A 13,102-nucleotide genomic window follows, 5' to 3' on the forward strand; every position below is an offset into this window, starting at 1 on the left:
CAAGAGACGATTTTTTCCGTTGGGTTGGAAGAGAAATTCAAAAAAGAATATCTGGTGAGGTTAAACTGAGTTTGAAATGAGACACCCAAAAGACAAACAGTAACAACGATTTCCCCTCCCGTAAAAATGATTATGAATTCTTGTAAAAAAATAAAGATACAATTTTTGTTTTCTTAAATAGAACGATGAAGAGAATTGAGAGGGGAGTTGTTAAGAACCTTCGTCCCTGTTTTTTATACTTCACAGAGACGTAATGTTCTTCTTATCCTCCTGTGTTGTTCGTTTCCAGTAATTCGAATTACGTCTATCTTCTCTCCTTCTCGAGGTTGTTTTATTTTTAAATCTATTTGAAAACAACTCAGGAAAACAGTGATTCACTATTTTGGCTTTTTTTTTTCTTTTTTTTTTTTGGGGTAGGAAAAACTCTTTTTTTCTTTGGTATAACATTTTAGAGGAGATGCAATGATACCACCTTACAATCATAGATTAGTCTATTCAATTTCTATCATCTTCAATTTCGACAGATTCCAAATTAGTGGATCCAAAAAACAATCATATTGATAATCTAAGTTAAGATTATATATTTAGTGGTATTGTTTAGATTTTTATAATTTATAATGACTCATTTTTTTATTCGTATGATTTATTATGACCCCATCTAAATGAATTTCTTTCTATAAAAAGCCATGGTTTAAATTAAGCCAAATATATAATTGGATCATTGTTTTCATTCCTAAAAACACTGAACTCATTGAAGGAAACCAAAAAAAATAAGAGGTAATAATTCTGCATCATCATGTGTTTGATAGGAATAATAAATTTATACAGATTCAGAAAATGTATAATTAGTGTTTTAAAATATGGAATCGATCATTGGCGATTCTAATCTCAATCGTCCAAATCAATGTTCAAGAACCTTAAAATCAGTCCTCAAATAGACTGGGAGGTTGTGTATCAGATGAATAAACACCAATAAGAGTACAATAGATGCTCAAAATAGATAGACTCGACTTAACCTTGTATTAATATATTAAGTATATACACATAAAGATAAATACGTTTTATCTATGTCTTAAAAATCCTTTTAGAATAAGAAGAAAAAAAAAAGTAATCAAAAAAATATTACATTTTCTAATTATTCCTATAAAAGTGTAATTAAGGCAAACCTCAGAGGTGGTACGTGAAATTTTCCAAACCTCACAGGTGAAAATGTAATTAAGGCAAACCTCAGGAGAGGTACGTGTAATTTTTCCAAAAAAATAAATTCAAGAACATAATTGGATCATCAGGCTGATCCCATGGTGACCATCCAGCTAGCATTTCCCTTCTATTTTCCAATACTGTCTCCAACTATTAGATTTTAGTTCCAATTGTCCAAAATTCAAACTATAATAACTTGAGCTACCCCACAGGTAATCTTGTTGCTTTGAAGTAAATCCATGCTCAGTGTGTTACAGATTTTAGACAACACAGTATAGAGATTATGCAAATCTGAAAATAACTTTGTTATTCAATGTTACTGTCTCAGTGAACGCATTCCCCCACATTGCCTTACCTTTACCCTCACCTGTCTGTCTGAGTTTCTAGCTTCAACTTTCAACTTTTTAACTCCAGGAGCCCCTGCCTAAGATAGAGAGGGGAATCACTTAAGCTTAGTTGCATAACTATATAACCCATAGTAAAATACTTACACTGTGCCAAATGCAAATGAACACAAGCAGGATGAGCTCCTTCCCACCTTTTTTGCGCCTCAACTAACCGTTAATGACTTGGTTCTGTATCCACAAAATTGCTTTAGGACCACAGGAACTTGAACATTCTATCCCATTTATCCACCACAAGCACAACCACAGCCGCACAAGAAGCTTAAGAAGCCAGTTAGAAAAGTACAGGCTTGGATATAAGTTTTATGAGTATTAAAAATCATTGGGCCACATACCAACAACTTCTGGATATTGAGGATCAAAATGAAACTATATTCCAAAAATTATGCAAACCATAGCGGGGAAGGGGAAAAGAAAAAGAAAAGATTTGAGTAGAACTTAAACAACTTTTATTTACATACAGAGATCATAAAATGTACAGGCAGAGTCCCATCCATTTCTCAAAATCTTCAAATTGGAAAGATTTAGAAAGAAATAGAGGCTATTACACCGACCCACAATTAAAAAAATTAAGAGGAACCTACAATACACTGCTGCTGCTTTCCAATTGTAGCAGCAATAATCCACACCCAATCACAGAGGATGAACCAAATCAAACCAAATTCATAAACAAGAAGAACCTTATGGACAGTTTTAACCTAACGACTACACCCAGACCCTTACCAATGACAAATAGAATATTTTCAAGATTGAATTACACCAATCTAAACTTAGATCCCATCAATGGGGTTCCTCAGACTTCCACCGAGCAGAGACATGAGACCTCCACCATGTACCCTCCCCTCAGGGACCATAAAATCAAAGCTTCTGTTCCCACTACTCCCATTGCTTCCTTCATCCCTCCTATCAACTCCCAACAGCCCTGAAGAGAATGATGATTTCATCGAAGGAGGAACCAATACCTGAGGAGGAATGAGCCGTTGTCTTTTTGCTGGCTTTACTGGTGAGTCGATGCAGCAATCAGAAATGGCACTCACTCCGGAAGAAGAGTATTCGTCCAAGCTGCTCCCCACAGTTGAAACTGACACAAGGCCACGGAAGAGTCCAGACCCAATCGTTCCACCCTTGCTAGTTTCTTGGTTCTGGACCATGTTGCTATGAGCTGCACAAAGCCCACTCTTTCCCCTGGCAAATTTCTCACATGTTCCCTGTCCCCATGTGCACCGCTTCCCCCCTCCATGGGCCTTGCAAAAATCAGTGCTCCCTTGAGCACTCTTCCCACAGTTCTCAAACCGGCATCGCTTCCCACCACCATGTCTGACACAACAGTCGGTGCGACCACGGGCGCTCTTAGTGCAGCCTGGAACGGCACACCTTTTGCCCCCACCATGTGCAACACAGTAATCAGTCCCACCATGTACGCTCTTTGGGCAAATGCCTCCACCCTCAAACAGGCAGCGCTTCCCCCCACCATGCCCCTTGCACAGCGGTGTGCTTCCCTCAGCACCTTTGGTGCACCCCGCAAATATGCACCGCTTTCCCCCACCATGGGCCTTACAATATACGGTGCTACCCTGGGCCCCTTTGGTGCATCCAGGATGCTGGCACCTCCGGCCGCCTCCGTGAGAGATGCACAATCCAGCCTGCCCCTCAGCACTACGGGTGCACCCTTCCACCTTGCACCTTTTCCCCCCACCATGCCTAATGCACAGGCCTGACTTTCCCCTAGCTGCCTTGGTACATCCTGGCTGACCACAACGCCTACCACCTCCATGTGCTATGCAAAAATCTGTCTTCCCCTCAGCACTTTTGGTGCAGCCCAGTTGCTGGCATCTCCTGCCTCCCCCATGAGCCTTGCAGTATGCAGTTCTGCTCTCGGCACCCTTATTGCATCCTGGTTTCTGGCATCTCTGCCCACCTCCATGGGCAATACAGAGACCTGATGCCCCCCTTGCTCCCTTCGAACACCTCTCAAACTTGCACTTCTTAGGGTGGTGCATCCGGTGACTTGCAGACTCAGATATTGTGCCTGTTGAGTAATCTGTGGTGACTGAAGGCTCAGGACTCAAGTGAGAATGAGGTTGCTGGATGTTGGTCCCACACTCTAAAAGCTCGCGAGTCAGGAGTGGAACTTTACTGCTATCAAGCCTAGGAGCCAGGAGAAGGGATGGCATATAGCCACCTGATTTCTTGGCTGAAGTTGAACCCTCATCGACAACTGGAATAAACTGTCTATTTTGGTTTTGAAGGCAGGAAGTACTGACATTGCTTAGGGATGAAATTGATTTTTCATGCATGCCCAGATCATCTCCAGTCCCTCTAGAAAGGCCAAGTTTTAGGATATCCGAATCACCTGCAGACGATGATGCTCGGACAGATGTCACGACAGATTCCTTGCTTTTGCTTATCCCGACCGAGTAATGCTCATCACTGTAGGAGCTTGGGGCGGGCCCCAATCCAAGTACTAACCTGCAACCATCATCAGGAACTTTGGCAGAAAACACACCATGGTTACTCCCAGAATCCCCAGATTTTTCAGAATTGAATGTTCCATAGCCAAGACAGTTCAAGCGCAAAGCAGTATCACCAAAAATGTCATTTTTTCTCAGTTCACCATTACCAAGAAACAGTACATCCGTCATGTTAAGATCCATTTTCTGTACGTTACAAAGAAGCTGTAAAAAGCAGGAAAAAGAGGGTTCAAGAGCACTTTCACCACAGACTTTGAGGCCTTCCTAGAAGATAAACCATACAACCAAGCGATTGTGGGATTTATGCAGAAAAAATAAATATCCTAAGAACTTGAATATGTGACGACCACCGCTGACAAATCCTGAAGTGTCCGATCTGTCCATTGTCACTGCTGAAGAACCAATTACAGCCTTGATACCAAAGCACTTAATCCAAAGAGTATCTTATTACATTTCTGGGAAAGAACCATTCATGAGAAAAGTCAAAGATCGAAAAGCTGACAGGACCCACGGCATCTTTTGCTCATCCAAGAATTCAAGTTTCCTCAAACCTGAAACAGAAAAAATATCTAAGAATTCCAACATATTAATTCATCAAAGATTCTAAACAAACATTAAGCACCGGATTGCATATTTGTATTTCTTGCATACGGATGCCAGAATCAGATATCTGAGAAATTCTCAGTTAATGATTTGAAAAGCCACATCAATTCTCAATTGCCCCAGTCTAAAGCACCTACCTTGACTAGCTGAAGCTTGGAAATAGAACCCACCAGACACTCCCAACTCTTAACCATCTAATCTGGAGCTAAGATATGAGCCGTGGAAAAAAAGTAGGTATGAAGAAAGGCTCCATGTATTTCAACAGAAAATATGTCATAGTCATCCTATTAAAAGCAAAAGGGAATTGTATTGGTATAAAAGGCACAGATACTATTCTCCCATAATGCAATGAAAAAATTTGGAAAATAACTTCCTACTAATTTTCTGGATGTTGTTTCTCCAAAAAGCTTGTAGACGGGGTAGCTAACCTTTTTCTGGGGAACAAAACGAAGCCATTTGGTCACTGTAATGTGAAAGTGAGCCTTGGAACAGAATGCACCTTTTCTAATACCATTTGGTCATACAAAGATTCCAGATCTTCACAGAAAAGCATTAGATTCAGTTTAGTGGCATTTCAGGCCAGAAAAACAAGTCATCCACAAATATGCCACTAGTCCTAGATCATCCAGAAATGCTACTGAAGCACATCAAAATCAGGCTCTAGGGGTCCTATGGATGGTTCCTTCTCTTTCCTAGCTAATCTCTCAAAAGAAATAACATGAAAGATTCATGCACCCTCCAGAACCAGATGAGTGCACAAACTCACATGCACACACAAAGCTAAAAGATTTGCCAGATATGTTGCCACTCATTTTCTACAGATCTCTTAATCAGATTCATTAGAAAAAGCCCACAATTACTTGGAATGGATCACTCATTTTCTACAGACCTTGCTTACTTGTTTCATCTAAATTTAATTCATCCAAAAAACAAGCACTTTGAGTGAATGGGGGGTGGGGACTTTCTTGTGGCCTTTTACAGTCAAGTTTCTGATGAAAATCAAAATTGAGGAATGGCCAATTCAAACCCCAAATGATGTGCTTATGCAAGAGACAATAATTGGATCAAGAGAAAAGTAGCCATATCAGAAAAACCAAACACTCCATATGCATGGTGTAGTATCATGAGTTGTTAATAGATTTCAAACTTATATACTACATCTACTGGTTGATGCAGTGGAACTACATAGCATCTTAACCAAAAACTCCTTGAGGAATTAGAAAAATTGGGATTTTCAAAGTTATCACAACAAAATTACATTCAAAATAATAATCTCTCAAAATGAACAGGAGAAAAACCCAACAGCTACCAAAGGGAATCAGTTTCTGTGATTCGAAGTGACTTTCATAGAACAAGGAATATGAACACTCCAAACCATACCATTGGTTAACTAATGTATTGCAACCATCGACTGTGCATGAATTAAAAGCTTACTTTTAAACTTGTTTCAAAGATGATTTGTCTCAATCAATTTAACAATCTTATATGAGGTGATTTTCCTCCTATCTGAGCCACCATGTTTAACAAACTTCAACGCACCAATAACATAGAGGACAGAACCTTGACCAATCTTATCCTGTCATCAGATGTTTGGTTTGGAGACGTGGAGTCACATACATATATGTGCAAAGAAATGAATTATAACACTAGTTAATAAAATGAAACATTAAGCAAATTAAGAACTGATATAAACAATAGGTGAAAGTTTTCCTTCATCAGTGGGGGAGGAAAAATTCCTTTCCCACTGGTGACGTGACCATACGATGCGACTCTTGTCCCATCAACAAACTCCGACCCCTATTGACGAATTCGAAAATACCCTTCTCCTTGGTCATTTGACGGTACCAATGGCTATGAGCAAGGGATTCTCCTAAACAATAAATGGTAATATAGTGAAATTTGGAATAAAAAGGCAATACAAGAGAAGAGATGCAAAAAAAATCTTTTCCACAAAGTAAAGCACCAGCAGAGCTCCAATTAGTGTACAAGAAATTTCGTCTCCTCAAAGAAAATAAAAACAGTCATGCCAGTACTATGCAGATCACTGATAAAGAAGTAACACACCAGCTTAATAAATCTAAACCATCTGTTAGTGAATCCACTAACTAGATGAACTATAGCACAAAACCAAGCCAAATCAATGATCATAACTCCTACAAATATGTTCACAGGGTTTTTTGAGACATTTTTTTACCATTTTCTCTTTGGGATTTGTTGTACGGCAGAATTTTCAGATAATTAAATCTCGGAGCTTATCTTTAATGTGGACCACCAACTAATGAACAATACAGACAGATGACTCAGTGGGCCGGGTCAAATGAATACTCCTGGGCATGACAGGCCCCCATGATGTCAGCACCACCATAAATATGCTTATGACATGATCTGAGAACTAACTCTAGTATGTAAATTCAGATGTATCAGCAAGCTTCTAAAAGTCATCATGTTTAGCAACAAGACCATAGAAGTGCAGAAAACTAAAACTGTTCATAACTTCACATATGAATTTGCGTAAATATATTCGAAGGCAATAATTTACCAGGTAAATTTCAAGAATCGTGATAAACTCCACACTGACAAGCTCACAAGATGTAGTGCAAAAATTGAAAACTAGTTCAAGCTGCATAATAAAAGGGGAGGAGGGAATAATTAAAAGACATGAGAAATTTTCAGAAGCCAACTTATTCCTCCAGTCCATCATTTAGTTGAAGCTCTTGAAATAAGAAAACAATGGAAGAGACAACAGTTGTTCATCTTATTAGTTCCAATCAACTGTGAAGACCAAACCGGCTTGATGAGATGGCTTATAACTATTTATAATCAACCCTCTTTGAAATTCAATGCAACTCTTAAGCACAAGTATCAGAGATAACAAGAAGAGAGAGAATTCCAACAGATCTAGCAGGTAAACTCATAGCTAATCTATCTTAGTAACACTTTGCATCTTTATTTACTCCACTGAATCATTAGAAGGCTTTAACTGCTACTTGAAATAACCCATAAGAGTACGCAACTCAAAAAATTCCACAGATCCACAAGATTAAAGCTGAAAGCACTTATTCAGACATGATTTCGGACTTAAAAAAAATCACAAACGTAAATTAACTGACCATTCAAAAAGTAAACTAGAAGTCCAATCTTCGACGAACCGGATCATTAATGAACTAAAATAACATAATATAGAAGCAAACTAGATCAAGACTTGATTTTTCTTCGAAACAGGGGCCTAAAGCAATATTAATTAGACCAAGAATCCCAAAAAAAACAAGTCCGACTACCAGGGGGAAAAAAAACCTACTGAATTGTAAAAATTCTAAGCAAATATCACTAAAACTAAATCTCGAACCACCATATAGAAATGAATCAAAAAGGGAAAAACAAAAGCTCTGGCTTTACAGGAGCGAAGCAATCCTTTGTTCAGTCAATTATTAGCTAGAAAAACAAATAAGTATCAATCCACTCAGAAACCAAAAACAAAGTACAGAAACATAAACCTTCCACCATTCAAGCAAAAAAAAAATCCACAAACGAGGAATTCGCAAAACAAATAAACAATCAGCTCAAATAAAAGAAAGAAGCAGGAAGAAGAAGATACCAGACAGATCCAGACGACACGTAGAGTAAACTCACGGGAAGATTAGCAGATAAAGGGAGTGATTGAAGAGGCAGAAAGCCGAGGAGAAGAGGGGAAAAGAGGTAGAACGAGAGCTGCACAAGGAGTATAAATAAATAAAATAAAATAACAGAGCCGGCGAAATGAAATAGCGAGCGAACGAGGAGGAGAGAAAGGAAAGAAACGGGACCAGTTATCGAAGATGACACCAAATTAAGTTAATTTACGAATATTAGTTTCTGATGAGCTTATAAACGGAAAAGCTGAGCTGGCAAACGGCGACAGTCTCTCACTCTCTATCAGGCTCATTATGTTTTATATGTGACGCGCCGAGCCGATTACAGTGTGGAGTCTAAGGTGGTCAACGACTCAACTCTGAATCGAAACCATTAATCCAAATCCGTATCGGTCGCTTAAATCTGAACCAAACCAAATTATACACAATTGATTCAATTTGGTTTTAAATCTAAAAATTGGTTCATTTTGATTTTAAAGGAGAAACCGTTAGTTACAACTTGATAAACCAATTAATTCGGTACCTACTTAAATATTATAAAACTCTTTAGGGTAAGAGTCTGCATGCACACGTTGACCAATGAGAGCACGTGCGTAAGCATCACGTGTGCAAGATTTCCTTCGTTTTTAGCACAATACTTTCACACCCTTACGTGTTTAGGCGGACGAGCCATGCAAACCTAAGAGTGTTAATTGGTTCGGTTCGGTTTAAATCATTTAACAAAACGGTCTCCACTTTGAAATCATAATTGAACTATTTATTAAACAGTTTTACGGTTTCGTTTTAAACAGTTCGGTTTGATAAACGGTTTCTAGTTGCTTTTCACACATTTATGTACATTTAAGAGTGTTAAACGGTTTGGTTCGGCTCAACTTGTTTAACTAAACGACCTCAATTTTGAAATCATAATCAAACCATTTGTTAAACGGTTTCATAGTTTTGATTTAAACGATTCGATTCGGTTTCGATTTGACTTTGACACCCTTATACACGACCAGTTAGTATTCTTTTCCCCTATTCTTTATTCGAAAAGGAAACTGTGAGAAAGAGAGTTTTTATCCCCTCTTTGCCATTTTGTTTTTATGGAATTTGATGGACTTCCACACTCTTTCAATGTTGGAATTTTTTGATTTTCTCAAGTGAGAAGAAGCATAGAATTTAAAAACCTGGAATCAGGATCTAGATAGGTCTTGGTCGGTTTCAATTTGAATTGGATTGAAATTGACTAAAACCCCGTAAACCATAGTTCCTGTACAAGATTGGTCCAATCTGGATCAATTAGAATCAGGCTGATCCAAATTTTCAACCCTGGCAAGGGGGAAACCATTTAAGAACCAATTAGGGTTGGACAATTCGAAGTGATTAATAATCAGTTCAATTGAATCTAACCGAACCAATTTACATTTTTTTTTATTTTTTATAAAACCAAATTACACCTTATTGTGGACTATTGCCGGTTCCTTGGGTCCACCTCCGCGTGCTGGACGATGGGGGATGGTTCTCTTATCTCTCTCTACATCGTTTTGTCTTTTTACTTGTAATTTTAATTCTTTTTTTAACATTCAAAATGTCGCGTCCGCAAAAACAGTGGAACGCACACCGGAGAAAATACGGTGGAGTACTGTACTAACTGTCACCTTGTCGGCGTCTTTCCGTCCCGAGCTACGAATCACGAAACTCGTTGTAGGAAGTGGGCTTTGGAGTGTGGGAGTTTTAGGTAATTTTAATTTTTCTTTGATGGACTAATCAGACTTGAAAGTAATATTTATGTACAAATGATTGAGGTGCGGTACAACTGTAATTTAAGTGTACGAATGTAGGGTACATCGGTACAGTCACCCAGGTACTTTTCCTTTTAGTACCAAGTTGAGCAAGTTGTGCAATCTTGTGAATGCCTCCTATAATTGGATTAAAGGCGACAACAACACGTGGTTTTAAATTCGGACTTGTCCGAGTCAACTCGGTAGTATCGTGTCAATAAGGCTGATTCCGATTATGCATATATATATATATATATATTTTTGGTAGAATTCCGATTATGCATATTGAGTCCATCATTTTGGGGATCAACCTACCCCTGCCTGAGAACAAATGCAGAATTTCAAACCCCAGGTTCGAAGAGAAATCAGATTGATCCGATGGATTGTGCCATATTTCCCAACTGTTAAATTTAACGTGGATGGAGCTAGCAGAGGTAACCCTGGTCTTGCAGGTATAGGGGGAGTTTGCAGGTCCCAATCTGTTGCCTTCATTTGTGCTTTCTCACAAGGAATTGAGTGGAATTATGCATTGGTTGCAGAGGCAATGGCCATCCGCCATACCATGAGAATCACCATTGAAAGGGGTTTCGCGAAGGTTATCATTGAAAGTGATAATCTCTTAGTTATCACTATTCTATCTGGTGCTTCTCAAGTCGTGCCCTAGAGGATCACAAACATCATCTCTGATTGTCGGTCTCTTTGTATTTCCTTCCATGAAATCTCTTTTGTACACACTCTGAGAGAAGCAAACACGGTTGCCAATTGCTTGGCGAACCAAGGAGCTTCGTCTCAATCTGCTTTCTTTTGGCACGATTCGCCCCCTCCTTGTATTGTTCTCCTTTTATTTTCGGACTAGTCTGGAATGTTATTCCAGCGATAATAAATTATTTTAACAAAAAAAAAAACACCCACCCCTGCTTGACCACATTGTCTAGGTGGGGTCTACACCCTTCTCTATTAAAGGCATTTGAGGAAATGGAGTGGGCAGAAAAAATGGAGCAGATAATTTTCCCCTTTTAAGGAACTCTCTCTCTCTAAAAAAATATATACACAACCGTCAGAATTGTCACATCATCTAGCCACATTGTCATGGACCTATTCAATTTAGTGTCCGGGCAACAGTGTCATTAGACACCAACCCCATATTGTGGTTAACTCAAGCCCCATCTATATCATGACCATAAGCCATGCAAATAGGAATAATTATCACCTCCAATTCACTGTCTACTCCAATTCCCTCCAATTCCTCACATAGAAGCGGAAATGACCACCTACCCCACCTTGGACAATGTGTTCGGACAGGGGGTAGGGTGGTCATTTCTACTCCTATGTGAGGAATTGGAGGGAATTGGAGCGGACAGCGAATTGAAGGGGATGACGATTATGCAAATAGTGCTGGACAAAACGCCCGTGACAACATGGCTCAAATTGGGAATCGCAAAGATAAGCTTATATCAATAATCCATCATAAAATTCCTATTAAAAAAAACACTGTAAATGAAATTATCCCTAAAAAATAAGCACTAAATTTCTTAAATATGATTCTTCCATAAACAGGTTGTGAAGGCCGGCTTTTCACCTTTTCTGAGGGGAAACAGAGAAAAAAGAGAAGGATCAAAATCTCATTTCTCCTATCTAAAGTATAAAATTTCCTATTGATAATGGAACTTCTCTAAGATAACTAAGTATTAAGGATAACTAATCAATGCTGTTAAAAATTTCCATTTTCTTTTTTAATTTTAATCGTGAAATTGGTAATCATGGATGTAAAAATCCTCTAAAGTATAAAATTACGATGAATCAAAATCTCATTTCTCCTATCTATTAGAATGGTCTGTAGAAGTTTTAAAGTAAAATAAATAAGTAGGCAATTCTTCCAGTACATTTGGAGTTATTAATGATATTTGGTGAAAGCTATTTCAATTATTTGATCAATATCAAATCGATTTGTGTTTGTATGAATTGAAATCGAATTTTCCTTCACCGTAACTGAACAAGGTATTCCTAAAGCCAATACCATCATAGCACTTGGATGGATACTTGGCATCAACGAAGAGCATTTCAGTCCTTCAATTGGTAGAGAAGAGTAATACTAGTGGGATTTTGGGTGAACCCATCTCCACGGGGTGAAGGAACACTTTCTCCTATGAAGATATTATCCCACTTGCAAAACTTCTTTCCTTGAAAAACTTGAGAATTATAAGTGATTGTGAGGGAAAGATAACCAAATGGAAAATAATTGCTATCAATTTTTTAAAAAAGGTTGAAAGAATTTTTTTTTATTTTTTGCCTTTTCTTTATGACCCATTTATAATTTTTTCTTCTATTGTCATCAAATGTTGGGGTTACACTGTGATATCTATCTATTTGCATTATTTAAATACCATGGCATTGCTATCTATCTTCTCTCGGATTTGGCTCTCCTCCAGCTGTGGTGGGAGATGGAGGGTTCCTGGACCCCACTTGTGAAATGACTTGCTCACCCCTGTTTTTGCTGTCGTTTAGTGGGGCTGGACCCTTCAACTCCCGCCACGGCTAGAGAAAATCTCCCCCCACAACGAAAAAATAATAATATGAATATTGCTTTTGTAGTAAGTTAGAAACATAAAAATAATAATAGGTTGTTACTTAATCCACCTTAAGGTGGACACGTAAGTTAACCTTTAGTAAATAATTTTTAGACGTGGCCAATCGATATGGTCCCCTCTTCATCCAATGATAAAATGACAACACTTTTCCTCCCACACAGCTGAAAATATGACCCGAGGAAGTGAGGAGAGAAGAAATCCAGGACCCAATTATATTTGTTTTTTTCTTAATGACGTAATGGTTAGCTTAGTAAAAACTGATAAACTTATTTAATTAAGTGGAAATGCTTTTTTAATCAAATAACTTTCCTTTTAACCATTTTTTGCCTCCAAACATATTCTATGTGAACAAGGAAGGTAGCCTGTCCTACATTTTGGGGGTACCACAGAGACATGGATACTTCGACACACCTCTCCCAAGCAAACAAACAGATCCTAACTATGGTT

The 13,102-nt window shown here is 38.4% G+C and overlaps 1 protein-coding gene across 1 annotated transcript; it reads right to left on the reverse strand.

The window, feature by feature from the left end:
• Positions 1–2,040: 2,040 nt before the first annotated feature.
• LOC122667246 lies at positions 2,041–8,288 on the reverse strand. Its single transcript, XM_043863493.1, has 2 exons — positions 8,274–8,288; positions 2,041–4,626 (listed from the first exon to the last, which is right to left on the reverse strand). The coding sequence occupies exon 2, from the start codon at positions 4,256–4,258 to the stop codon at positions 2,375–2,377; it is 1,884 nt and encodes a 627-aa protein (XP_043719428.1). The 5' UTR covers positions 4,259–4,626; positions 8,274–8,288; the 3' UTR covers positions 2,041–2,374.
• Between the last annotated feature and the right edge of the window lie 4,814 nt (positions 8,289–13,102).

Source organism: Telopea speciosissima, chromosome 7 (assembly GCF_018873765.1).
Source record: "Telopea speciosissima isolate NSW1024214 ecotype Mountain lineage chromosome 7, Tspe_v1, whole genome shotgun sequence".
Classification (NCBI taxonomy): Eukaryota; Viridiplantae; Streptophyta; class Magnoliopsida; order Proteales; family Proteaceae; genus Telopea; species Telopea speciosissima.

Coding starts and splice junctions, on each gene's coding strand:
- LOC122667246 (XM_043863493.1), bottom strand. CDS start 4,258: ATGGATCTTAACATGACGGATGTACTGTTTCTTGGTAATGGTGAACTG.